The sequence below is a fragment of the Gigantopelta aegis genome, chromosome 8 (assembly GCF_016097555.1).
Source record: "Gigantopelta aegis isolate Gae_Host chromosome 8, Gae_host_genome, whole genome shotgun sequence".
In the NCBI taxonomy this organism is placed as follows: Eukaryota; Metazoa; Mollusca; class Gastropoda; order Neomphalida; family Peltospiridae; genus Gigantopelta; species Gigantopelta aegis.
This window is the reverse complement of record NC_054706.1, coordinates 21,351,688-21,379,672: the sequence shown is the minus strand read 5'-3', so window position 1 is coordinate 21,379,672 and position 27,985 is coordinate 21,351,688. Positions and strand designations below refer to the sequence as shown.

The 27,985-nt window shown below is 37.0% G+C and overlaps 1 protein-coding gene across 2 annotated transcripts; it reads left to right on the top strand.

Moving 5' to 3' along the window:
- Positions 1-278: 278 nt before the first annotated feature.
- On the top strand, positions 279-27,985 carry LOC121380016 (intraflagellar transport protein 56-like). Of its 2 annotated transcripts, XM_041508731.1 has the most exons (18): positions 279-410; positions 4,443-4,580; positions 5,737-5,829; positions 7,159-7,273; positions 8,040-8,048; positions 9,588-9,783; positions 11,910-11,979; positions 14,279-14,380; positions 15,513-15,587; positions 18,498-18,600; positions 19,297-19,406; positions 20,109-20,172; positions 20,822-20,910; positions 22,263-22,346; positions 23,738-23,807; positions 24,160-24,266; positions 24,925-25,058; positions 25,683-27,985. In XM_041508731.1, exons 1-18 carry the CDS (start codon positions 408-410, stop codon positions 25,795-25,797), a joined length of 1,677 nt encoding a protein of 558 aa, XP_041364665.1. In that variant the 5' UTR covers positions 279-407; the 3' UTR covers positions 25,798-27,985. The 2 variants fall into 2 exon arrangements, with proteins under 2 accessions (XP_041364665.1, XP_041364666.1); XM_041508732.1 differs by lacking the exon at positions 8,040-8,048.

Here is a 27,985-nt window from a genome sequence, read left to right as displayed (position 1 = left end):
GCCCTGAACGCCTTTAAATGACTTCTATTGTAAATTACCCTCATTTACTTGTGAACTGCTCTTCTTTTCAATATTTCTGTGCTACTTCATTATATTTACAACTTCAATAAACGTGTAATTTTGTTAAGAATTATTACATAGTGGATACCATACGAGTGTTACGAATTCGGCATCGCCCAAACAGGCAAGAATTTTAAAGTGTATACTCTATGATATCGCCTATCGCCTCGCGCAAATACGGCCAATATGTCTAATCTACGCATGCGTAGTTAACAAATTCCGAAGGCACTGAAAACAAATTTGTCGCTTGTATGACAACCGTTCATCCATTATTGGATTTAACTGTTTTCTTTGACTATAGCAAACGATTTTATATATAGAAAGTATTAACATTACATTTTATCAAAATGGTAAGTGTGATAAGAATTGTGGTTATTTTTGTACAAGTATGTATTTATATTTTTACCGGCCGTTGATGTATTTTCGGATAGCTTCTAATTTCGTACACGAATATAATGTGTAATGTTTACAACAGACCATCGTGGTATCATTGCTTCGGTTTCGTGCATTGACAACACGATAAATACATGTATATTTTAGCACACCTCTGTACACTTTTAATTGAACTTTTGAAGTTTTATTTCAATAGATAATAATGTTGATCCTATGATCATGATTGAGGATCAAGCTAAAGCAGACCCGTACGGTACACCCCCTTTAGAGCCTTTGATATAGAGCGGTATGGGTCGAACTCTTTCCAAAATATTTTCATTGGTGAAAACGGAATCAATTGGGCCAAAATAAAATAGCGCCTCAAAGTATTGGCAAAAAATGGTGCAATTTTGGCCGATAACAGCACCTCAATGCAACACTAAGGTGAAACTACGATTAATTTTTATTTCACATGCTAGGTCTAAGAAATGGACTGCTTTTCGCAGACCGCTATTTCGAGCCCTAGCTGACATCAAACATTCTTCATTCATGCTGAATTTCAATTTTGGGCCTGGTTAGTTTTAGTGGTTCATCAGAGAGAGTCAGAATAGTGGATTTAAGTCTTCCTAGTTCATAAACACGTCAAAGTTTATTTTAATGAACTAAGGCCATCTCACCGACCCAATTAAAACTCACTTTGGATGAGAGCTTGAACAGGGATATGAACCAAGTATCTACCAGCCTGAAGTCGTGATACATGTAGCTCAACCACTATGTACACCATCAAGGTTGATTCTACTTTAATTATCAGACATCGAAACAAGCATGTTGTCTGGTAACACATGTACAGGTTACCACAAAATACGACACATTTTTCCTATAACTTACCCATGCTATATCCATGTCATAAACCCATGTGATAATTTAGTGTATTAACCTGGTTATATTCAAATTTAAAGTTATATACAAATTTACAAGGTTTCTAGGTAATAAAGTGTTGCTGTGAATGGGTCATTTGTTTACAAGCCAACAATTAAGACTTGTTTACGTGAGCTTAACGTTTTCATAAGATTTAGTTAAAGTGCGTGATGTCAAAGTTATTTGTGATAATCGTGATGACATCATATTACCGATGGACGTGGCTTTAGTACTGTAATTTAGTAAATATTAAATGAAAATGTTATTTTAGAAGTGTTATCTAGGATAAATAGAATTTGGTACTCGTGTTTCAGGGCTAGCTCTGGGTGTATGGAACATTTTGCCAAATTATCTAATGAACTTCAAAAATTGCAAAAACACACCTGCAGGGCACAATATTTCACGCAAAGTTAAATTTAGGCGAACCGCAAACTGGTTACGCAGGGCACAATATTTCACGCGAACCGCCATTCTGTTCGCATGTAGGTTACGCAAAATTAAATTTACGCGAACCGCAAATCGGTTACGTCATGACCTGTAAACGTTCAGAAATTAAATCTTGCAAACTTCACGATTACAGAAAGTTTATTCATGCAGACATACTACTGGTATTCCGAAAAATGTTTTAGACTGATTTTTAGATAATTGATGCGCAGCAAACGAGTAAACAACGTTATGTTGTAACTTGCGACCAGCCTACAGTTTTAAGACAGTTTTAAAGAAATGTGCTCGGACCGCTTGGGACGGCTAAATTTTCTGCTGCTATTTTATCTCTAAAGGAATATATGTAGACATACTATTGGATTGGCTATAATTTTACATATGTTAAAAACAGTTTTAATGTAAACAGGAATCCAAAGTATATAAGTACTATCGATGAAGTGAAAGTAGCATAGCCACTGCAAATCGCAAAAAGGAATCCCTACAAATGATTATTTATCTATTTCAAAGGCGCATGTGCGTAATTCAAAACCAAAATCGGGGAATAGGTCGAGGCTGTCTGTAATTGTTCTATAAAATAGACCTTTTAAAATTGACCGAAAAAAGATGTTCAAAAATGCATTTACAGGCGTCCTGAGTTTCAAAGTTTTCACAGGGGGAGGCGCCCCGAATCCCCCCCGCTCGACACGCCTTTGTCGTGCGTAATTCTAAGAATATTTCTGGCTACGCCCCTGTATTTTTTTTCAGTACTGGGGCTAATATTCAGTTCTTTTATAATATTGTTAACTTTAGCAAGCATTAAAGACATTTTTTTTTTTTTTGTAAAATGTTTTCTTTTGTATTTGTTTTAACTTTATGTTTCAGCTAAAAACTATGTATTTAAAATATAATTTCAACGTAATTTTGAGGTATCCGATCAGATAACCTATCGGTTACGCAAATATAATTCACGTAACCGAACAATTAGTTACCTAGGTAAAAACCACGTGAACCGACTTCCGGTTACCTCAGATTTCGAAATATTGTCCCCTGTTACGTCATGACTTGTAAACGTTCAGAAATTAAAACTTGCAAACTTCACAATTACAGGACGTTTATTCACGCAGACATACTACTAGTATTTCGACAAATGTTTTAGGCTGAATTTTAGATACTTGATGCGCGACAAATCAGTAAACAGCGTTATATTTCAACAGTTGTAATTTGCAACCAGTCTAAAGTAAATGTTCAGTATAGTCGAGCCAAAAGTTTTAAAGAAATGTGCTCAGACTGCTGGGAACGGCTAAATTATCTGCTGTTATTTTATCTCTAAAGGAATATATATGTAGACATAATATTGGATTGCCTATAATTTTACATGTTAAAAACAGTTTTAACGTAAACAGGAATCCAAAAGTGTCACAAAAATTGAAAAATACTAACATCGCATAATGAGCTTTAAAAAAACAAACATTTGGAATGTCACTGTAGTATAGAAGTACCATTGATAAAGTGAAAGTAGCATAGCCACCGCAAAAAGGAATCCCTCCAGATGATTATGTATATATTTCAAAGGCATAGTGCCCATTACACACAGTATGCATGTGCGTAATGCAAAAACAAAATCCGGGAATAGGTCGAGGCTGTCTGTAATTGTTCTATAAAATATCCCCTTAAAATCGACTCGAAAAAGAGATTACAAAAAAAAATGGAAAAAAAAAGCCTCTGAAAAGTCTCAGATTGCATCTACAGGCGTCCTGAGTTTCAAACTTTTCACAGGGGGAGTGCCTCCTAATATCCCCGCTCGGGCACGCCTTTGGCGTGCCTAATGCTAAGAACATTTCTGGCTACGCCCCTGTATTTTGTTTCAGTACTGGGGTTGATATTCAGTTCTTTTATAATATTGTTAACTTTAGCAAGCATTAAAGAAATTGTTTTTTGTAAAATGTTTTCTTTTGTATTTGTTTTAACTTTATGTTTCAGCTAAAAACTATGTATTTAAAATATAATTTCAACGTAATTTGAGGTAACTGACCAGGTAACCCACGGGTTACGCAAATATAATTCACGTAACCGAACAATTTTCGAAATATTGTCCCCTGCACCTAGCTGTCACCATTATTTTCAACAAAATATAAACCATAGCATGAAATTCTTTCGCCACATTAAAATAAAATTCGCCAGTTGTGTTTAAAATTTGCAATTGGTGAATTTGGCGAGTGGCAGATCGAGCTAGCCCTGTGTTTTTTAATATGTAAAATATCAACCTCGTCTAGTTAATCGTTATTTGTCTCGGCAGAGCCTCGACAAATTATACTGATTAACATAGACTGTTGATATTTTACATATTAAAAAACACTCGTGACGAATCCTCTATCCCGTTTACATTATTATTACTATAAAATCCCATAGGATACAGACTGATACTTCGTTATTCATTCAGAGTACTTCTCTCATTGTACTGATACTTGAATTATATTATATTTGATAAAAACCAGAATGGATCAAAGGTTAGGGATTGTGTAGGTCTTGTTTTAAAATCATTTTGTGGAGAATGAAGTGTCGTTCTCAACTTTCCTGACATGCTGGTAACCTGAACGGCCGTTCTCGACTTGCGATGTATTTCAATGCCTGTATTATGTTATCTAATATTTTTTAAACTTCAATTACAGATGCTCTCACGGTTAAAGCCGGCCGTTGGGCCTGGCGCTTCCACACCTGGTAAAGAACCAATGAAGAAGAAAAAGGTTCCAAAGTTAGATGATTTTCTTGATGCCAGAGATTACACCGGTGCCATAACACTGCTGGAGGTACATTAAAGACAACTTAACAGGCTATTGAATTTCATAGTGATGTTCCAATGATGAATTATTTTATATTTTAAATGATTGGTTTGCAGGGTTTGAATTAAGACGACAGCACTATGGTAACTGCCGTCAGTGCTCCTACGTTTGCCGTAACACTTCTCAATTTTACCCCTACCAATTGCAATGTATTGCCGAGCCCTTTATCCCCTCTTGCTGTTAATGCCCCTCAGTAATTCAGATTGTAGATGGTCTGACTCTTGAATGTTGTTGCAAACTTGCATTTAATTATGTTGTCCTGGAAAAGTACTTGAATTTTGCCTTGAAAAATACTTGAAAGCAACGAAAGTTATATATAGTTTTGATTGTGTGAAGTTATACATTTGTACATACATATATGTCTACTTCTCAGTTGCAATTGGTCTAAAAGATAAGATCAAGTTACTTTTTCTTGTGGCCATGAGGATGTTTGTTCCAGAAAATCACAACTTTCTAATCATAAAAAATTCTGGTGCATTATGGTATGGCATTGTCCGTATGTCCGTCTGTTAAGTTTTTCTTGTCTGAACCATATTTTGCATACAGATGCATACAGGACCATCAAACCTCACATCTAGGTACAACTTGGGATGGCGGTGTGTCACGTAATATTAACCGGTCACTGTGACCTACTTTTCAAGGTCTACTGCACATAACAGTAAATCCTTGTCCGAACCATATCTTGCATACATGTACATACACGTACGAATACAGGATCGTCAAACCTCACATGTAGGAAAAACTTGGGATGGCAGTGTGTCGCGTACTATTACTAGGTCGCTGTGACCTACTTTTCACGGTCTACTATACAACAGTAAATCCTTGTTCAAATCATATCTTGCATACAGGACCATCAAACCACATGTAGGAACAACTTGGGATTCTGGTTGGTCCAAAACAAACTGTTCATCCATCCCATTGCAAAAATTTCACATAATTAGAATTGAATCATAGTTACGGTTTTCCATCAAACTCCTGATGGGCGTATATCATGTTTCCAGATTTTTTTTTTAAAACAGATTTTGGAAGGTAACCCACTTTCATCTCAGGATCTAATTTCATAAGATTTTTTTATATAATAAGATTAATATTAATGAATTATTTTTTGTTGTGTCCATTTCAGTTCAGTCGTAACAGTGGCAAGGGCAATGAAGAAACCAACATGTGGATAGCATACTGTGCTTTCCACCTGGGAGACTATAAACGAGCAATGGAGGTATCATATACTGTTTTCCAGACCATAAACAGTAGTTAGCAAATAAACAGCAGCTGCTGTTCCAGAATTGAAGACACATCGTCATTATTACTTTATGACTGGCAGGTCCGCAGGATCTTTTCCCCTATGCATATATGGTTAAATTTAAAGAAAAGGAGTTTGTTTTGTTTAACGACACCACTAGAGCACATTGATTTATTAGTCATCGGCTATTGGATGTTAAACATTTGGTAGTTCGACTATAAGTCAAACTACCAAAGTTAAATTATAAGCCTAAGAAAGGAACCCCACTATATTTTTCCATTTGTAGCAAGGGATCTTTTAAAATCACCATCCCATAGACAGGATAGCACATACCATGGCCTTTGATATACCAGTCACGGTGTATTGGCTGGAGATGTGGCTAAATAAATAAAATTTTATTTTGTGGTTTTGGAGGGAGAGCACTGGAAACTAGAAACAAAAATATGTGAGAATACATTTTGCCTCATTTAAACTATGCGCATACACATTTATCACAAATTTCAGGGAAGTGATACCTGTTTAAAAATTAATGCTGAAATTATCTTTATGAAAAAATTGTAGAATTTCAGATTAAAGTCACTGTGACAACTGATGAGTGATTGTTCGTGAAATTTACAAGTCACAGTTTACAAATTTTATGTGTATTCATGAAAAAAACCATGTCATAATATTAATCCAATTCCAACCCCTGCACTTGCCCACACTAATAGGCAGTGCCATGGAGATTGCCGTGGAATTTTTAATTCTCCACAGCACGTTTTTGCCTGAACTACATATATTCAGGTTTTTATTCCATGGCATGTTTTTATGGATGGCATGGACTTTTCTTAATTGCAGAGGTTGAGTTTGCAGTACATGTACCATATATAGAAAAATTGCCTCTGGAGCTAGGCGGTATATCGTATATACCAAAATACCAAAATTTCAGTATTGAAAAATGTTATCTACCATTTAGTAAAGCACTAACATATATCTAGCTTTTCTTTCTTGACAAAATTTGCTCAGCAGATTCAGCTTTATATATTTAAAGACCTGTCATATACTCGTCCTGTCTGTAGCAAACAAAAATGCATCAGAAAGATCACTTGTTGCTATTTGGAACTAACAGCATCTGAGCTAGTTACTGATTTCTTCCATAATTACTTATGTCGAAGTTGAAACAATTTGTCCAGATATTAAACAATATCCCCTTTTTTATATAACCAGAATCAAACTGGAATTAAGTTTCATAATCATCATGACATTAGTGTTTTATAGCATATTATAATTCATAATAACAGGTTTTTTATATTATTATATCTTCAGGAATATGAGAGAATGACGGCACGAGACGGGTGTCATCCCGATGTGTGGTCGTTTCTGGCGTGCTGTTATTTCCTACTTGGAATGTATGGGGAGGCAGACAAGGCAGCCCAAAGAGGTAAGCTATTCAGTATCTTGCAGCAGTCAAGGGGGCCCATTCTATGACTGTTTTTATACGCCCATCTATGATGGGTCGTATTATGGTATGACGTTGTCCATCTGTTAACTTTGTCTTGTCTGAACCATATCTTGCATTCATACAGATGCATACAGGACCATCAAACCTCACATGTAGGAACAACTTGGGATGGTGGTGTGTCGCATACTATTACTAGGTCACTGTGACCTACATGTACTTTTTACAGTCTACTACACACAACAGTAAATCCTTGTCCAGACCATAACTTGCATACAGATGCAGACAGGAGCTACAAACCTCACATGTAGGAACAACTTGGGATGGTGGTGTATCAAAGGCTGTGTATGTGCTGTCCTGTCTGGTGAGAACGTCATTTGTTATTTATGATAATACATGTACATACTTAATATCACATGCATGTGTATTATCGTTTTAAAGACATACAACTGGCTGCACCTAGGAGATAACCAGATCACAGCAGCCATACCATCTAATCAAATAGGCGCAATAGAAATGAATAGCTTTGTGACGTATAAGTTATCCTGAAACTAATTAGTTTGTGATGCATAAGTGCAAGCATGTAAATAAGTTGTACTTGGAAAAGATGTTTTAATCCTGGGGTTTTTTTTTAATGTTGTGTAAGAAATAGAATACTACATTTGTGTCCGTTAGATACCATTTATCTTACAACTTGTTTAAAAACATATTTTTAACCATGTTGTTTTGTTTTCTTCTTTTTTTTCAGCAAACAGCTGTGAGTAAAAATTACTGTATATAACTAGGCTAAGTAAATAAACAAATGAATAAAAAATACATCAAAATTAGAAGAAAAACAACTCAGATTAGATATTTATGCCGACATTTCACACCAGACACTTGAATAAAAGACAACACACAATCAATAAGTCACTTAAGCTGTCACTGAAATGTTTTTAAAATAAAACTCAACAAATCACTTCTACATAAATGTCAGTGAATGTCGAAGTTCACAGGATGTCACATCACACAAGGTCAAAGTTCACGAAACTGTCACATTGCGCAATGGGTAAAACTGTCACAGGTTCGAAGATGAAAATAACAACCAGTCACAAGTAAGAACAATCTTGATCCACAATTGTCACATGATTGATTGCATGATTCCAATGGTCCCTAAGTCGGCTCCAAATGTAACAGAAAAATGTTTCTCCACTGAGGGGATTCAAACCATGGATCGACTCTCAGTACGAGAGTCCAGTACTCTACCTACTGAGCTAATAGTGAAATTCCCACCAGCTACTGCCAGTAGGAGCACTTCATACCAACACTATACATATTCAACTCACTTTCACTTGTTAGATACATTTCAAAACAACTCATTGTAAGATACATTGTAAATGGTATCTAACGGCTACTCATGTAGTACTATTCTCTATATATCAAACTTGCAGTGTTCATCATATGTTTGAGAAAGTCACTATCCCTCACAGAAGCTTTGTCTAGTGCCCTATGTATTATAGTACCGGGTAATACAGATAATAAGTTCCACTAGCCTAGACCACAAGTTCATTAGTTGGGACAGGCCGGGACTAGTGGATTTGTCGAACCTTGTAAAAGATCCCTTGCCAATAATGAATAAAATGTAGCAGGTTTCATATTTTGCAATTTAAGAAGTTAGAATGAAAGTTTAAGTTAAAGTTTGTTTTGTTTTAACACATGGATTTATAAATCGTCGGCTATTGGATGTCAAACAGTTGGTAATTTTGACTCTTAATCATCAGAGAAAATCCACATTTTTCCATTAGTAGCAATTTTTAAGGGATGTTTTATATGCTTTTTCCCACAGACAGGAAAGCACATACCACAGTCTTTGTCCAGTTGTGGTGCACTGGTTGGAACGAGAAAAATCCCAATCAGTCGAATAGATCCACCGAGGTAGTTCGATCCTGTGACGCAAGCACCTCGGGCAAGCTAAATCCCTCCCCTTAGAATAAAATTAATTTGCCAAATTCAACTTTAATTCACCTGTGATGATTTGGTGAATGATACCTTGAACTGTGTCGTTCCAGCCAGTGCATCATGACTGGTCTATCAAAGGCCATGGTATGTGCTGTTCTGTCTGTAAGATAGTACATATGTATAAAAGATCCTTTGTTACTAATGGAAAAATGTAGCAGGTTTTCTCTCTTAGACTATGTGTCAAAATTATCAAATGTTTGACATCCAATAGCCGATGATTAATATATCAATGTGCTCTAGTGGTGTTTGTTAAACAAAACAAACTTACTTTAGCTGTATGTATATATATATATTTTAGCTCCAAAAAGTCGCCTTGTGAACCGTCTTGAGTTCCATCTGTCTCACAAGTTCAACGATGAGAACCGCCTCATGTCGTACCACCAGAACCTGCAGGATGTGTTTGAGGATCAGCTGTCGTTGGCATCCATTCACTACCTCCGCAGTCACTACCAGGAGGCCATTGATATATACAAGAGAATACTACTCGATAACAGGTAACTTGTTTGAGGATCAGCTGTCGCTGGCATCCATTCACTACCTCCGCAGTCACTACCAGGAGGCCATTTAGGAGATAACCATATGGAGTTTTTAAATTTGTGGGTGATATTGTCTATTTGATCCCGCAAAAGTCATTGCTTGACATGTGGCAAGTGATCTCCTAAAGATACAAATGTTAGATCAAACCCTCTCACTTTGTATTTCTGTCAGAAACGGTTTTCTACATACTAGCAGTGGTCGCAAAACAAGGCGTCGCGTGTCGCATGCGACGTTTACTACCCTCATTTCCGACGTCTATTTTCGCCACAGTTGCTCAGACTCCAGTTCATATTTTCTTGGTTTGTCTGAATGTATAGCTAGGCTGCTATGGGTTAATTTCTTTAGGACTACTTGAGTTTCCCTTGAATACAGTCCATTACTGCTCATTGCCTTTGTTTTTAAAATATATTTTGTTTTGATTCATGAGCACAGTAGACCCAGTGATTTTTAGCGATCGCGGAAAACGGACGGAATTTACATTTGGAAACGGAATTAAGATTTTCCGCGAAGTTAAAAAAATTAATACTATTTTACTATTGCCACACGCTGTAAAACTGATGATTGACCCGTGTACTGCACTATTGGCAAACGCTAGACTGGATTATGCGCTTCACGGTAAACCAAATGGTCACTGAAAACAAATCAAATACTTCGCGAATGTTAGTGAAACGTTTGCTGGCTGAACTTGGGGTTGGTTTACTGATTAGTCTGTTGCGCCTGCGCAGATGGGACAGGCTTTTTTGCCAGGAGTAAGTTTAGCCAGCGGTTTGTCGCTAACGCTTGTCTTGGAAGACAGATTTTTACACTACACATTAAACCGAATGACCATTTCAGGAACTACCAGTCAAAATATGTTTGCAAACGTTTAGCAAAAAACGGCTGGCTGAACGTTACAATGTTACTTTATTTCTGCTGTGTCATGCGCATACTTCAATTTGCAGACAACGTTAGACTGTCAAACAGATGATAAAATAAATGTTTACGTTTTGTGAACCCTAAGCCCCGTTGAATAATGCAGTGCACTTAATTGTTGGACAAACATGCTTTATGTAGTTATTATAATTGTAGTCTTTGCTCCTGATGTGATTTTTCACTACTAATATGTAGGCCTACTTTGAGTTAATAACAAATGTCGACGCCAGTCAATTTTCGGACCCTTTAATTTGTCACAACTTGTGTTATGGTTGTTCAGTTGTTAAAGTTCCTGAGTTTGCTGCATTGTTTCAGACTAATAAAATATTCCTATGATTAAACTTACATATTAAATATATTTTCTTGTTTAGAATATCAGTGTTTGTATATTCAATGTGTTTCTGGTTGTCATAATATTATTTGTAGGAAGCCCAAACTGGATTTTGTCTTCAAATAATTTCATACGTACGAACAAAATAGTTTTTAGGAAATAAAATGAAATGTAACATGGTACATTTATTAGAACGCACGTTTAATATACAGCCACTAATATTTTATGTAGAGAAATATATTTGATATGTAATTACAGTCGTTAAAAAGTCTGTTAGTCGATAACATCTTAAACATTGCAGCAAACTCGGGAGTGTCCCTTTAATTACATATTGTAGTCTGAAATGGAAATGAAACGGAATTTACAAAAACATGAAACGGATTTTTTTTTTTTTTAAACGGAAAACCACCGAGTCATACTTGTTCTATTCTTGGGCCAACAATTTCACCAACTTTATGCATTACAAGTGGACTAAATGGCACACTTCTGTGATAACAGACTCTGGTCCATAGAGCCGCCCCCCGCGTGCCCCCATTACTAAGTGTCTGTAGCTCTCGATAAACCCCCAACTCCTACTCTGTTAGTTCCAACGCCTACTACTACTTCGTTTTGCAACCACTGACTAGTCACTTGGTATTAATTTTATCATGCATCAATTTCCATTTATCTTAATGAGGACACCTTCGATGAAACATTTCAGTGATACATCTAGCATTCAAGAAATATTTAGTGGTGTGGGGCTTTTTGTTGTTTGTGATATTTTTTAAATTATTTTTTTGGGGTCAAAGACATCACTTACTAGACTGTTATTTAATTGTGTTATCTGTTTTGCTATTCCAGAGATTTCCTGGCTCTCAATGTGTACGTTGCCCTGTGTTACTACAAGCTGGACTACTATGACGTGTCACAGGTACAGTACAAGACATAACAATAACACCAACTCAGGTCGACAACTGTCACTTTTTGCACCCTTGTTTTGGCTTCATACACTATATTTACAGCGTATCTCACCATAATTTCACTTGAAATACATATTATGTTAATAGTACAATTTCTTAATTACAAGATTTTCTTCAAACACATCAGGTGCGTTAATAATATTCAATCAAAAACATTTCAATAGCAATGTTGCATTGGACTTTTCCAGCATTCTGAAAATGGAAAGGTTATGTACCCAGTTTATTGTTATTGTAAGGAGATGCAGAGTGATGTCAATAGAATACTGAAAATTAGCTGTAGTATTACAATATTTCACCACATTAAAATAAAAACTGGTCTACTAACCTTGACTCCTGTCAAAATCCTAAAATGAGAAGACATAATTCTGGATAAAATGTTAAGTTAAAGTTTTAAAAGATGAAATAAATAAAAAGTACATGTAGCTTTCGTCAAATATATCGTATCAAAACATTAGCATTGGATATGTTATATTATTGTGTACAAAGTCAAAACAAGGGTGCGAAGAGTGACTGTCATCTACCTTAGCAGGAAATAGATTGTTTCTTAAATCTGTTAGTTTAAACATTATTTATTGCCAACAGGTCATCATAGCTTATATTAAGGATTCTCACAACATTTTACAATGTGAATATATTGGACACATTATATTATAAAATATAATAATTGAAACTTGTTCCAAATTAACAAATCTGTTATCATGCCAGCTGAATATGCCATATCATGCAGCCTTTTCTTTTCATACATGATCTGACCTCTGACCTATGGTATCCCCATGGATTTGTCCGAACATCCTAACAGCCAATCAAATGGCTAAAATCTTCCATTGAGTCATGGGCATCATGTTCCAATCATTTAATACTTCTTTCTCCTCAGCTCTTAAGGTCCAGATGTCTTTTTTTTTGTTCTTGGTTTATCCAAGCCGTTTGGTTTGTGGTTTGGGTGTGTTTTTATTGGTGGATTTAGGGTTTTTTTTTCATGTTTCTTCTTAATTGCTGCTTTTCTCAAGTTTCATTTTTCAATTAGAAAAGTGATTTGTATTTACTCGGTCCACCATTTTGTTTTTCTTTTGATTATACCTTTGGTGAGTTGTTGTTAGTGGTGAGGTTAATTTTTTTCATGAACACAGAAAATGATCTTAAGTTTTCTTCATATTTACCCTTTAATCTTTAAGACGTCTAAATGGCTGTGTTTTCTTCCCAACTGTGATACACGATATACAAAGACAATCAAGCCATCTTGATTTTACAATATGTTATCCTGTCTATGGGATGGTGCATATAAAAGATCCCTTGCTACTAATGGGAAAATATAGTGGGTTTCCTTTCTAAGACTACATGTATATGTCAAAATTATCAAATGTTTGACAGCTCGAAGTCTTGTGTTAATAGCCGATGATTAATAAATCAATGTACTCTAGTGGTGTCATTAAACAAAACTTCTTCTTTTTTACTTTACTGTTTGTTTGCATAAAGATAGGTTCCTTTCAAAAGAAGTGCAGTTTATTAAACTAACCAAACTACATGATTGTGGAATTTTACTGAGCTCTTTCTTTTTCCAGAATATTTAGTGAATTTAACATAATAAATTCAGTTTACTAACTGAAGATGATTGTTGTTACTGATCACAGAAAGTAATCAATTTAGACACTCCTTTGAAAGATGGAACCAAATGTTAACTAGTTTTCATGGAATTGTTTTAAATGTTGGCTTATGATGTGTACATGTAATAAACTGAATACTTGATTTTTATTGTGCATAGCTTTCATTTCAGTTCATTTCAACTTATTTTCATGCTTATATCCAATTAAGGTTCAAGCATGCTGTCCTGGGCACTCAGCTATCTGGGCTGTCTGTCCAGGACAGTGGGTTAGTTGGTTAAGTTGTTAATATTAGTGAGAGGGAAGAGGGTGTAGTGGCCTTACACCTACCCACTGAGCCTTAAGAACTCGCTCTGGGTTGGAGCCGGTACCGAGCTGCGAACCCTGTACCTACCAGCATGTAGTCTGATGGCTTAACCACTGCCCCACCGAGGCCGGTACAGAATTAAATTATTGTTTTCAATAACTCTGCTGTAACATCAATGAATATACCATGTGATGGTGTTGACATGTAAGCATGTACAATCGTATATATTAGTATAGCTTTCAAAAAGTTCATCAGTTAACTGATCATTGTCCAAGAAATACCTGAATAATATTTATTTGATGTTGATTTGTCTGCTAAAAGTGCTTTGTTTTCTGTGTTGTACAGGAGGTTCTAGCTGTGTATCTCCAGCAGTATCCCGACAGTGCCATCGCCCTCAACCTCAAGGCTTGTAATCACTTCAGACTCTACAATGGCAAGGCTGCCGAGGTAAGATGGTGTGTAAACAGCTACAGACACTTGGCCAAAAGACAGTTTCAAGGATTAGGCACTGTATTTATCAAGACCGGGTCTTATAAAACATTTAAAGTCTGAACATTACCATTATGCTAGTGTTGGGAATCAGTTTGAATTTCATCATCATTTACAATTGACATTACAATTATGTCTTTACTACAGTCAGAACATTTAAACATTTTATAAGCATTGGCCTAAGAACTTTTGAATTTAATTATCATTACTCCTTACAGTTAAGGAATTGGGGTTAATTTACTGCTTACATGTAAATGTGTGTATGCACAGACAGACATTTTATAACGATCTCAGGTTCTGTCTGCAGGGCTTGAAACGGTCTGTGGCCAGGTCACCAAATGTGACTAAAGTCCCATTTGGGCGACTTAAATATTAAAAAATAATGGCATTAGTCACCCAAATAATATTATTTGGGCGACCTTCTTTAGAGCTAGAACATACGAGCCACTATTAATATTTATATTGCATGTATGTATTCCACATTAAAATCTTGCTCATGGTTTGTGGTTCCCTTAAAATAATTTGCCATCATCCATTTTTTATTTTTTGACCCACCATATTTTTTGGTGAGTTTTGAGCCCTGTGTCTGTACTTCACTAGTGAAAATCCCAAATCACAAGGTATGTTTGGATTATAATTTTAAAAGCATCATTCACATCTTCCATTTGTTTTATAATCTACAAGGATTTATCACCAGGGTCCCATGTCTGATGGAATTGGGAAAACTAGCACTAGTAAATCATACTTGAGATTTGTTTTCAGGCCACTGAATGATGCAGTACACCACTGTTAAAGTAATTTATTAAAAGAGACCTAATCAAATATATATTGAAATTTTTTAGTACAGAAATTTTTAGAGCGACTCTATTGGGAAGGAGCCTATGTGCAGACTCACAGAACATCTGGATAAATTGCTGATCTATTATTGTAACTTAACCGAAATTGTTAAATAAGCAAGCCATTTTACTGAAGGTACATTGTATTTGCAAAAAACTTTATATGTGAAATGTTTACCTGTATCTGAAACACTAACTTGCTATGCAGCATGTCTTGTGACAATAACCGAATCTTGTTTAACATTTACTTGCAGGCAGAGCTGAAAGCTCTTCAAGAAATGTCTTCACCATCATTCACATTCGCACGAGATCTCATTAAACATAACATGGTAAGTTTAAACAAAACTATGAATTAAGACTTACTATGGTAACACAATATTTGTGACTTAAAGATGACAGGTCACTATTATTGTTCAAAGTCAACAGTTTGCAAAACATTATGACTTCATGTTATTTTGTTAATGCATTAATGTGTTTTCCTGATGTTTTGTTATAGGAAAAGAATATTGGTTTAATGACTCCTCGGCACAATTTAAACTACGTGTATGTTATTTTGTGTAAGTTTAGTTATTAGTCCCCAACCGGTCTAAACTAAGGGGACTATAGGTTCCCTGTTTGTCTGTCTGTCTGTCCCACATATAGTTTTCCAGATGTTTTTTTCACAATGCCTTAATATATTGAGCTGAAATTTTGTGTATAGGTTTACCATGTACTGTTACAAATCAAGTATGACTTTCATGGCAACTAACCATTTTGTTCATAGAGTTATGGCCCTTTAACCTTGGCTGTACTTTTAGTGAGTGAGTGAGTAAAGTATTTACGTGCATATATGCCACGAGGGCTTAATCTCTGGACTTTCGACTGTGACTTAAGTCCGGGACAGGAAGGGGGGGGGGGGGGGGGGGGGGGGGAGTAAGTTTGAAGTGGGCAGAATTTGGAATAAAGCCATTTAGTAAAGGTCCAGTGAGTGTGCGGACCGACAAGTAGACACCAAGTAAGAACCACGATGTAATTGGCTGAAGTTCGATTCCTTGGTTCTACCTGTAAAAAACCTAAGTCTACAGAGAATAACTGCATCCCAATCATGTCCGGACTAAGATATTAAATCCAAAAATAAGTTTGACTGCTCAGCCTAAAAGGTTTTACGGTGATTTGAGCCATTGAATGGGCACCAAAGTGAAGTGCGTTGGACTATTTATTAAAAAAATAAACATAAGAATTTTGAGCAACGGCCGAAATTTTTTAAAGTCCAACTAAGCCCAAAAAGGAGGTTACCTGTCCTAGGTAAGATTGGCTTCTACTTCGGGGAGGCTGGAGATTCCCGGAGAGTCGGTAGCAGATGTTGTCGCTGACGTAACGTCCGAACTACAGTGGAGTAGTCGGGGCCGCAGACTGCACTGATCATCTTGTGAATGGATCTATTGTCGATCTTGGCAAACAAGATGCACTGCCTGAAGGTCTGCCACCTCTTGTGTGTGACGACTACTCCATGTATGCCACCGAAGACTTGGTTGTGCAGTTCGTATCGGCTTCCGTCATCCAGGAGTCGCCAGTCCACGTTGAGGTATCCTCCTCGAAGTAGCTTCGGATCCAGCGTGTCCACCTGCATGTACTGGTGCAGCTGGCGTCTGAGTCCATTGATGGCCAGGACCCACTCATCGTCCTCAGGGGGGCTGACTACCGGTGGTGGGGTGGCTTGGTCTTGGCTGGTTGGGTGGTCGGTGATGTCGCCTTCCGTTTCGCCACCGCAACAACAACGTGTCCCTGTGCCGACTGAACGGGCACGATCGGTATAGTTGATCACGTCACCGGAATCGGCATTCTTGGAGTGGAGGTCGGTGGAACCGCCATCGTCCCTTGACACATTGCTGTGTCAAGATCGGAATAGGCTTCATCCGGGGACGCTGGTGTTGATGGCACTGGCGTCCTCCTCGGTGGGGGCGGCTACGCAGAAAGAACCGCCGCTGGCAGTTGAGCCGCCAGTTTTGGATCCCCCTGAGCCGCTCCCGGTGCGCGTCTCCTCTTCCCTCCTCTTCTAGTCTTCTTAACCGGGTCACCGTACACTAAGGTACTCGGTACTCCAACACTGCTCCGAAAGAAGCATTCATTCCCCGTGGGGGGGGGGGGGGGGGGGAGGGCAGCTCGAGAGCACAAGTAACAACGTCTTGTCTCATTGCTAGTCGCTAGAGAAGTCCTGTACTTTTAGAATGCTTGTTTAAACAGAGAAAGAGAAGAAACCCATTCCTGACAAAAAGTATCAAGATATCTTTTATATGGACTTTCTCCATAGACACCGGCCTCGGTGGCATCGTGGTTAGGCCATCGGTCAACAGGCTGGTAGGTACTGGGTTCGGATCCCAGTCGAGGCATGGGATTTTTAATCCAGATACCGACTCCAAACCCTGAGTGAGTGCTCTGCAAGGCTCAATGGGTAGGTGTAAACCACTTGCACCGACCAGTGATCTATAACTGGTTCAACAAAGGCCATGGTTTGTGCTATCCTGCCTGTGGGAAGCACAAATAATCGGAAAGAGTAGCCCATGAAGTGGCAACAGTGGGTTTCCTCTCAAAATGTGAGTGGTTCTTAACCATATTTCTGACGCCATATAACCGTAAATAAAATGTGTTGAGTGCATCGTTAAATAAAACATTTCTTTCTTTCTCCATAGACAGGACAGTGGATGACCCGTCGCAGGTCAAGCAATCACGTTATCCCTAAGCTAATCTCGCCCCCTGATGTTTTGTGAATTTATTAATGGGAAGGTGGGAATCTAGCTGAGTAGAGCACATGTCTGATGTGCTTGCATCGTAGGATCGAACCACTTGAGGGGACCCATTCTCTGATTGGGGTTTTCCCATTCCAACCAGTGCACCACTTTACTTTAGCATATGGGGGGGGGGGGGGGGGGGGATACGGGACATGATATAGCCCAGTGGTAAAGTGCTCGTTTGATGCGAGGTAAGTCTGATCGATCCCTGTCAGTGGGCCCATTGAGCTATTTCTTATTCCAGCCAGTGCACCACGACTGGTATATCAATTAAAGGCTGTGGTATGTGCTGTTCTAATGAAAAAATTTACAGGTTTCCTCTCTACGACTATATGTCAAAATTATCAAATTTTTGACATCTAATGGCCGATGAGTAATAAAATCAGTGTGCTCTAGTTGTGTCGTTAAACAAAACAAAAAACCTTTTTAACATTAATGCATTAATGATGTTTTCTGTTTTGTCTATTCCAGGCTGTGTTTCGAGGAGGTGAAGGTGCGTTGCAAGTTCTCCCACCTTTGATTGATGTTATACCCGAGGCTCGGCTCAACCTGGTTATATATTACTTAAAACAAGGTATGAGTATTATTAATTGGGTAGGATTTCAGTCAGTAGAAAACTCTCTTACGGTGCTTGGTTTCCCTCTGTGAGGGGCGGGAAGTAGCCCAGTGGTAAAGAGTGCAGTTGGTCTGGGATCGATCCCCATTGGGCTTTTTCTCATTCCAGCCAGTGCACCATGACAGGATCATGTCTGGGCCACATGTATGTATGACAAGGGAGGCAGTATTTTCTAATGTCCAAAATCAGTGTTTTTACTCTGTCATCAAGTCTGAAACATTCCTTGGTTACCACGAGGTTTTTTTCAGTGGCAGACATATTTGTAAATTTAGTTAGTGATAATATCTTGACTTCTATTTGTCAGAGGTAGCTCTCGGTGAGCAGAAGATTTTACCACACTATCTATTAAACTTCAAAAATTGCAAAAAAGTAATTTTCCCAACAAAATATTATTAGTTGTTAACTGAAAATATTTTGCCAAATTAAAATAAAATTTGCTTGTTGGTTTCAAAATTTGCAATTGATAAATTTGTCAAGTGCCAGATCGAGCTACATGTATATCTACGTGTAGTCTTGTTTGTATTCACTGTATGTGGTTGTTTCTGAATTCAGCGAAGTCATTAATTATTTCTATGGCTAGCACTGTGAGCTCTGTGGTATTGGGCTGTTATTGTTGGGATTTGTAATCTTGACTTTTTTTCTGTTTTGAATCAGACGATGTATCTGAGGCCTACAACTTGATCAAAGACCTGGAACCTACGACTCCACAAGAATACATTCTGAAGGGAGTTGTCAATGCTTCCATTGGACAGGAACAGGGTTCTGTAAGTTAAAACTAGCATTGTCACAGTTGAGATAACAGATGGCTGTTTCAGCTTCATTCATTTGCAATTTGATGTGTGGTCAGTCTGGGATCAATCCCAGTCGGTGGGCCCATAGGGCTATTTCTTGTTTCCACCAGAAATACAGTTATTTTATAACAAAATATCAATTATAACATGAAATTATTTCACCACATTTAATTAAAATTTACCAACTATTTTTAAAATTTGTGATTGCCAGAACTAGCCACGCGTAAATACAAATGTATACATCATGTAGTGTCAGTGAGATATTACTGTTGAAATGAGATGTTTCAATGACATGTGAGATACATGTGGTATTTTCTTTATAATATATTTGTTTTTAGTTAAACATGAGATATTAAAGTTAAATTTGTAATAAATTTCAGTTATTGTATGTCATACAATGTACATTGTTTCCTACACGTGAAATTGCAAGAAAATGTTTTTATCTAATTAATTTACAGTTTCAGTTTAGTGCATGTTTCTTTTGCAGAATTGTAACTGACATCTAATTTTTAGCCAAATGCAACTTGAATTATTATATAATAGTGCTTTTCAATTCATTTTAAATGTAAGAAAGATTTGAATTTGTTGCGTTAGGCTGTTGGTACCAGTTTCTTCAACATATAATTTCTAATTATTAGTGTCCATTGTTTTTTTAAAACTGTGTTTGTGTTTCAGAGAGAACACTTGAAAATTGCCCAGCAGTACTTCCAGCTCGTTGGTGGATCAGCTAGTGAATGTGGTACGTCTTGTATAAACCCTGCAAATATCAGGCATTGAAATAAGCATAGTGTATGATGACCCATGTAGAGGTCACTACAAAATACAGGCCTGCTAACCTGTAGATAGGTTATGACACATTGTCACCCATATGGGCAGAGAAAAATTATCTTTCCTAGGGGAAAGAAAACAAATTCTTCCCCTATATACGTTTTGACATCATAATCGGTTCTTCTGAACTGTTTGTTATATCTGATCATTTTAGTGCATGCAGTGGTTAATTAGGTGTAAGAATAGTTTCCATGGTGGCAGTCAACTAACTTACGTCATCAGCGATAAATAATTGTTACAAGTATGAAGCATCACTGTCTCTTGTTCTCAACTTGCAAACTTGTTTTCAATAACAGTATCATTTGAAAATCTTCCATGAAATGATAGATTGATAATGAGTATTAAATAGAATACCCAACTCGCTACATTCATCTTGGATTCGTTAATTGATGTTGTCCTTCCCGAGAATTTTGCGAGGGGAGGACAACATCAACTCACTTGTGCAAGAAAAACGGTATTGCCTCATAGCTCATTGAGCATTCTGTAATTCCACATTATGACTAGTTAATTGTATAATATATCATTACTAGACAATGTTATAATGTTTGTTTTTCTTACAGATACCATTCCTGGTCGACAGTGTATGTCATCGTGTTTCTTTTTGCTGAAACAGTTTGAAGATGTGCTCATCTATCTCAACTCCATTAAGGTCAGTAAACAAAATGCACGCTTGTTACAAACAAACCTGTTCATCTTCACAATATAAACTATATTTATAAGGCCAGTTGACCTTTTAAAGTTTAATACTTTGTACAAATTCCAAAACCTTAGTTATTTTTTAACAAAATATTAATTATTATATGAAATTATTTTGCCAATTTAAAATAAATTGTCTTTAAAAATTTGCAATTGGCGAATTTGGCAAGTAGCCAGATATAGCCCTGACACTTGATGGAAGCAATCTGTTATACAGGGGAATGATCTAGCTCAGTCGGGAGAGCACTCGGGTAATTGGATCGAATCCCTAAGGTGGATCCATTTTCTGATTGGGATTTTCCCACATCCCAACCAGTGCCCCATGACTGATATATGTATATCAAAGGCCATGTTGTGTTATTCTCTCTGTGTCAAAGTACATATAAAAGATTCATTGCTGCTAATGGAAAAATATAGTGGGTGTTCTCCGAAGACTATGTGTCACAATTGTCAAATGTTTGACTTCTAATAGCCAATGGTTAATTAATGAATGTGCTCTGGTGGTGGTGTCACCGGTAAACAAAACAGATCTTTTATATAGAAACAAATCCCCAGTGTAGTTTATGCATAATACATGTATATCGAGGGCTGACGCCCACAACTGGTTGTTCACATAGTTATGGCTTTCAGAAATACAAATTTCAAAGTTTAAAATTTTTATAAAAATCCAAAAAGAAAAAAGGTAAATCTTCACGCGCGCACGCACACACACACACACACACACACACACAAACACCTAAAAAGAAAAAAAGAAAAATGTTACCGACACATTTATGTCTCCATTATTATTATTACTGTAAAATCTTGTCATAGACACACTGATTCTTTGTTATTCGTTCATGTTATTGTTCTCACTGTACTGGTACTACATGACATTGTGTATCTATATAAGACTGAACTGATCAAAAGTTAGGTCATGTAATTTTAGTTTAATAAGATTTTGTAGAGAATGAAGCACCATTCTCGACTTTGTTGACATACAGTAACATCTTGGTAACCTAAACGACCATTGTCAACTTATTTTGATGTCTTAAGAGTCGAGTTTGCAGCATTAAAGTTCTAAATCACAGTCATAATTGAGTATTTACATGTTCTTATATACACTATACTAGGTAGTAAGTTAATCGTATATATCATCTTACATAGTTAAATTTTGATGTTCACAAAATGACTGCTATCTATAACTATCTATTTCTATCAGTAGTTTGCTGTATCTGATCTTATATGGGTAGGTTTCCTTGTCAGTGATCTTCGCTCTGTTTGAAAAGGGTTAAACAAGTAATAAGTTTTTTGTCTTTTTATCAGAGTTACTTCTACAATGATGACCTGTTTAACTTCAACTACATGCAGGCTAAAGCAGCGGTTGGGAACTACAAAGAGGCTGAAGAGGTATGTTTGTCTTCTTGTTACATGTGGTAATATAGATAACTGGTGGGATATATTTTGTATTACACAACATCTCATTGAAGAGGTACGTGTCTTGTTACATGTGATAATATAGATACATTTTGTATTACACAACATCTCACTGAAGAGGTACGTGTCTTGTTACATGTGGTAATATAGATAACAGGTGGGATACATTTTGTATTACACATCTCACTGAAGAGGTACGTGTCTTGTTACATGTGGTAATATAGATAACTGGTGGGATATATTTTGTATTACACAACATCTCACTGAAGAGGTACGTGTCTTGTTACATGTGGTAATATAGATAACAGGTGGGATATATTTTGTATTACACAACATCTCACTGAAGAGGTACGTGTCTTGTTACATGTGGTAATATAGATAACAGGTGGGATATATTTTGTATTACACAACATCTCACTGAAGAGGTACGTGTCTTGTTACATGTGGTAATATAGATAACAGGTGCGATACATTTTGTATTACACAACATCTCACTGAAGAGGTACGTGTCTTGTTACACGTGGTAATATAGATAACTGGTGCGATACATTTTGTATTACACAACATCTCACTGAAGAGGTACGTGTCTTGTTACATGTGGTAATATAGATAACAGGTGCGATACATTTTGTATTACACATCTCACTGAAGAGGTACGTGTCTTGTTACATGTGGTAATATAGATAACAGGTGTGATACATTTTGTATTACACAACATCTCACTGAAGAGGTACGTGTCTTGTTACATGTGATAATATAGATAACTGGTGGAATACGTTTTGTATTACACAACATCTCAATGAAGAGGTACGTGTCTTGTTACATGTGATAATATAGATAACTGGTGGGATACATTTTGTACTACACAACATCTCACTGAAGAGGTACATTTGTATTGGTACATGTGATAACATAGATAACTGGTGTGATACATTTTGTACTACACAACATCGTGCTGAAGAGGTACGTGTCTTGTTACATGTGGTAATATAGATAACTGGTGTGATACGTGTTGTATTACACATCTCTGAAGAGGTACGTTTGTATTGTTACATGTGATAATATAGATAACTGGTGTGATATGTGTTGTATTACACAACATCTCACTGAAGAGGTATGTTTGTATTGTTACATGTGGTAATATAGATAACTGGTGTGATATGTGTTGTACTACACAACATCTCACTGAAGAGGTATGTTTGTATTGTTACATGTGGTAATATAGATAACAGGTGCGATACATTTTGTATTACACAACATCTCACTGAAGAGGTACGTGTCTTGTTACATGTGATAATATAGATAACAGGTGCGATACATTTTGTATTACACAACATCTCACTGAAAATGTATGTAACTTGTAGGTGGCGTTACTGGTACAGAGTGACAAGATCAAGTCAGACTACACATACCTCAGCTGGCTGGCACGTTGTTGTAAGTACTCAACATTTTAAACTTTTTGGAGGGGGTTTGCAGATGGGTTTATTTTGGGAGGAGGTATTCAGGATTTTGCCCACAGTGGTTGCTGTGGGTCGGGCATGACTGGTATATTGTAGTTCCACGATGATGATGCCTATCTTTTGAGTTCAAAGTTCTCCAGTGTAAAGTTTATATGTAGGTCCATTTTCTCACAAGCTGTAAGTGGGACACCAATTTAATACATGATAATGACTAATATTTCAAGATTTTTTTATATTCAAGAAAATCCCAAAAATGTATTTAGTAACACATCTAATGTTATCTATAATGTAATTAAAATGAGTAAAGCACTTTTTGAATGTTTCAGACATCATGAATAGAAAGTCGCGGTTAGCATGGGAACTTTATCTGAAGATGGAAACCTCGGCCGAGTCATTCAGCCTACTCCAGCTCATCGCCAATGATTGCTACAAGGTATGCTGCAATTCAGTGGTCACAAAATACTAACAAGAAGGTATTATTGTGGTTTACAGATCAGGGTCCAGTTCCACTAAGCGATCTTGGCACAAATATCACCACAAGTGCATAACTAGCTTATACACTTAGTGATCTTACATGTACATGTAGCTCTAAGATCACTTAGTGGAACGTGACCCCAGGGCCTAAATCACAAAGCTCTCTTAAGCATCATCGCATCCTTCTTGCGAATTGTTTTTGCCTTACATTGCGAGATCACAAAGTTGCAAGAATTTATTGAATTAGGCCACCGCTTTTGAATTGAAAATATACAAATTCATTGGAAGTTTTGCTTTAATATTCTGATGCTTCAGGGATACAAATCTCAAGATCTTTCAGAAATTTTAGATTTTAGCACTTCCGAAACTATATTCTCTGGGTTCTTTGATGAAAAGCTTACAACAACCCCTTACATTTTAAGACCCTGGCCCTTCACCGCCACCACTGTTAAATTAGTCCAATGTTATTGCTTCTCATTGTACAACCGTATACATGTAATTCGAAGCTTTCATGTGTAGACTAAAAAGTTACACTAGCTATGTGTCGTAAGTTCTTGATTAAAATGTTACATAATTTTGTTCCACGTAATGATCGAGAACCGTTGTTTGTCTTTCAGATGGGACAGTTCTACTATGCTGCCAAGGCCTTTGATGTTCTGGAGCGTCTTGATCCCAATCCGGAGTACTGGGAGGGCAAGCGTGGAGCATGTGTTGGAGTCTTCCAGCTTATCATTGCTGGCCAGGAGCAAAGGTGAGAAACTGGGGCCCATTTACCTAAACATCGTAAGTTTACATCTGCTACTAGCAGTTGTACCGGTCATGCGTTTACACATGTTTGGCGTCTTATTTCACACAGAAAATTACATCATTACGGAAGCTGGCGTATTTTAAGGACAAAAGAAAATGAATTATGTGTATTTCTAACTATATTTATTGTACACTAATAGTAACAAGAATTGTGGTTTAGTCGTAGATTTATGTTTACATGCAAAACTTGGCTTATGCTGTTTTGTGAAATTGGGCCCTGTTCTGTTGATTGTAGATAATATGAGGTGAGCATCCGCCACTGCTCGACCTGTATTTGACTGAGTTATGGCCCTTGAACTTGGGAGATAGAAAGATTTGTTGAGCCCAGCATGTATTTCTTTAGCAGTAATCTCAGAATGCTTGTTTTTAATGTGCTGTAGTGACTCCAGAGTATTTTGTTTTAATGTTGTTTTTCTGGTTTAATGATTATCGTTAACCTTGTATTTTGGGGAGTATTTTTTTTATTTCCTGTTTTTATTTTTAGAGAGTATTTGTTAGTCAGACGGAGTTATTTTAATATTGTTTTTGTGTTTTATGGGCTATTTTTACTGTTGTCTTTGTGTTTCAGGGAGTACCTGCGAGAGGTGATCAACATGTTGAGGAACACCAGCAACCCCCAGGTGGAGTACATCATTCGCACCATGAAGAAGTGGGCCAAGGAAAACCTAGTGCCTGTCCCTTGAGGAAAACCGACAGCAATAGCAGTTAATATATTTACCAACACAGACATCTAAACCAATTCTGAACTGATAGTGAGAAGTGGAACATGTTAATTATCCAGACCAACTATCAAAAGACAGATAAATTATGACGTTTAACATTGTAGGAACAACGGGGAATAATTTTTCGATTATCTCATAATGACTCAATATACATGTTCAGGGCCCCGTTCCACAAAGCGATCTTGGCGCTACGATTACCTTATGTGCATAGCTACCTTATGTGCTTACGGTGATCTTAGCGCTAAGATCGCTTCGTGGAACGGGGCCCTGGTCTGTGAGAAGGATTGTTTCTTATATGTGTGTGTGTCACTCAGGCAGATCTTATTTTGCTAAACACATCTTTTATTCGTTTCATCTTTCATTCATTTCAAACACCATATGTTTTGTTTCATGGGAATCAGTTCTGGACCTTTCAGGAATTATGCTAAGTATCACAGCAACCAGTGATCTCATAATGATAAATTATTACCTATAATCCTTCCCACAGGGAACACTTCTGTTTTTTCATAATATGGAATTTACTACATGTTATTTATTTCTGAGCTGATGGTTTTGTGAATTGCACACACTAGTGGGGGGGGGGGGGGGGGGGGGGGTGTTCCAAAACACTTTTACTTTTCTTTAAATGTCAAACCAAACTGATATTATTTATTTAAAAAATAAAATAAAGGGACGACTATATAGCATAATGTTGAGAAGAACTGGGCCAGTGCTTATGAAATTTTAGAATTGGATACAAATCTTTAATGAAAAAGTTACTTTGTTTTGTTTAACAACACCAGTAGAGCACATTGATTTATTAATCATTGGCTATTGGATGTCAAACATTTGGCATATTTTATATGCACCATCCCACAGACAGGTTAGCACATACCACAGCCTTTGATATACCAGTCATGGTGCACTGGTTGGAACGAGAAACAGCCCAATGGGCCCACAGATGGGGATCGATCCTACACTGATGTGAATGCTTTACCACTGGGAAGTTCATCCAAGTCTTTAATGATGCCACATTCATGCAATTTGTATGTTGCCATGATTATGAAGTCTCAAGACTCTTATTAAGAGACTGGGGCCCATTTCACTAAACATCGTAAGTTTATGTCTGCTACTAGCAGTTATACCAGTTGTGTGTTTACACGTGTTTGGCGTCTTATTTCACACAGAAAATTACATCATTACGGAAGCTGGAGTATTTTAAGGACAAAAGAAAATGAAATATGTGTTCTTCTAACTATATATGTTGAACTATATTAGTAGTAAGAATTGTGGTTTAGTCGTAGATTTACCTGCAAAACTAGGCTTACGATGTTTTGTGAAATTGGGCCATGAGGCCATGTGTTGTTCTTCATTGATAAGTCGACTGTTTTGAAAGTGCATTTAAAAGATACATGTATCTTATTGCTAACCACAAAGAGTAGTCTATGTTGAAGCTTTCATCTTCCACATGTAACATACATGTACATGTATGTTAGATTGACACTTAACATACATGTCCGTTAGATTATTAACATGTGCTGGCATGTTGTTAAGCAAACATTCCTTTCATCTATCACACTACAAAGTCATTTCAGTGTGCAGTTTTCATATTGGTAAAGTGCCATTCTCATTATGCGAGTTGTCTCACCAATTTGTCGTATGCACTTTTGTTAGAAATAGGACATGTTCTAATCGGTATGACTGCCGACACGACTTGTCGTATAAGACTGATGTTGTTCTGATTTAGGTGTACTCACAGTACGATATACGATTTCATGTAGCATGTTGGTACAACTAATCACATAATGAGAACACAGCTTTATGGTCCCAAGTCCTTCAACCTGAGTCACAGAAGTTGGCTTAAATAGTTGTAAGAAACATTTACATCAGTATACCTTGTTGATGAATATTTACTTATTACATTATTAATCAAGAAACTAACGTGCAATTCAAAGACATCATATCATTAGATTTGTGCTGGTGTTAAAATATAGTCGTTAGTTAAGGGCTGAATTTACCAAGCCTGTGTATGTTTTACACTTGTGTGACTACATGCATTTACAGGGGTAAAGCTATCACTTGATGCACAGTCAGTCTAGGATCGATCCCCGTCGGTGGGCCCATTGGGCTATTTCTCATTCCAGCCAGTGCACTACAACTGGTATATCAA

Coding starts and splice junctions, on each gene's coding strand:
- LOC121380016 (XM_041508731.1), top strand. Junction 14,381..15,512: donor ACAATGGCAAGGCTGCCGAG/GTAAGATGGTGT, acceptor ATTTACTTGCAG/GCAGAGCTGAAAGCTCTTCA. Junction 19,407..20,108: donor TTGGACAGGAACAGGGTTCT/GTAAGTTAAAAC, acceptor TTTGTGTTTCAG/AGAGAACACTTGAAAATTGC.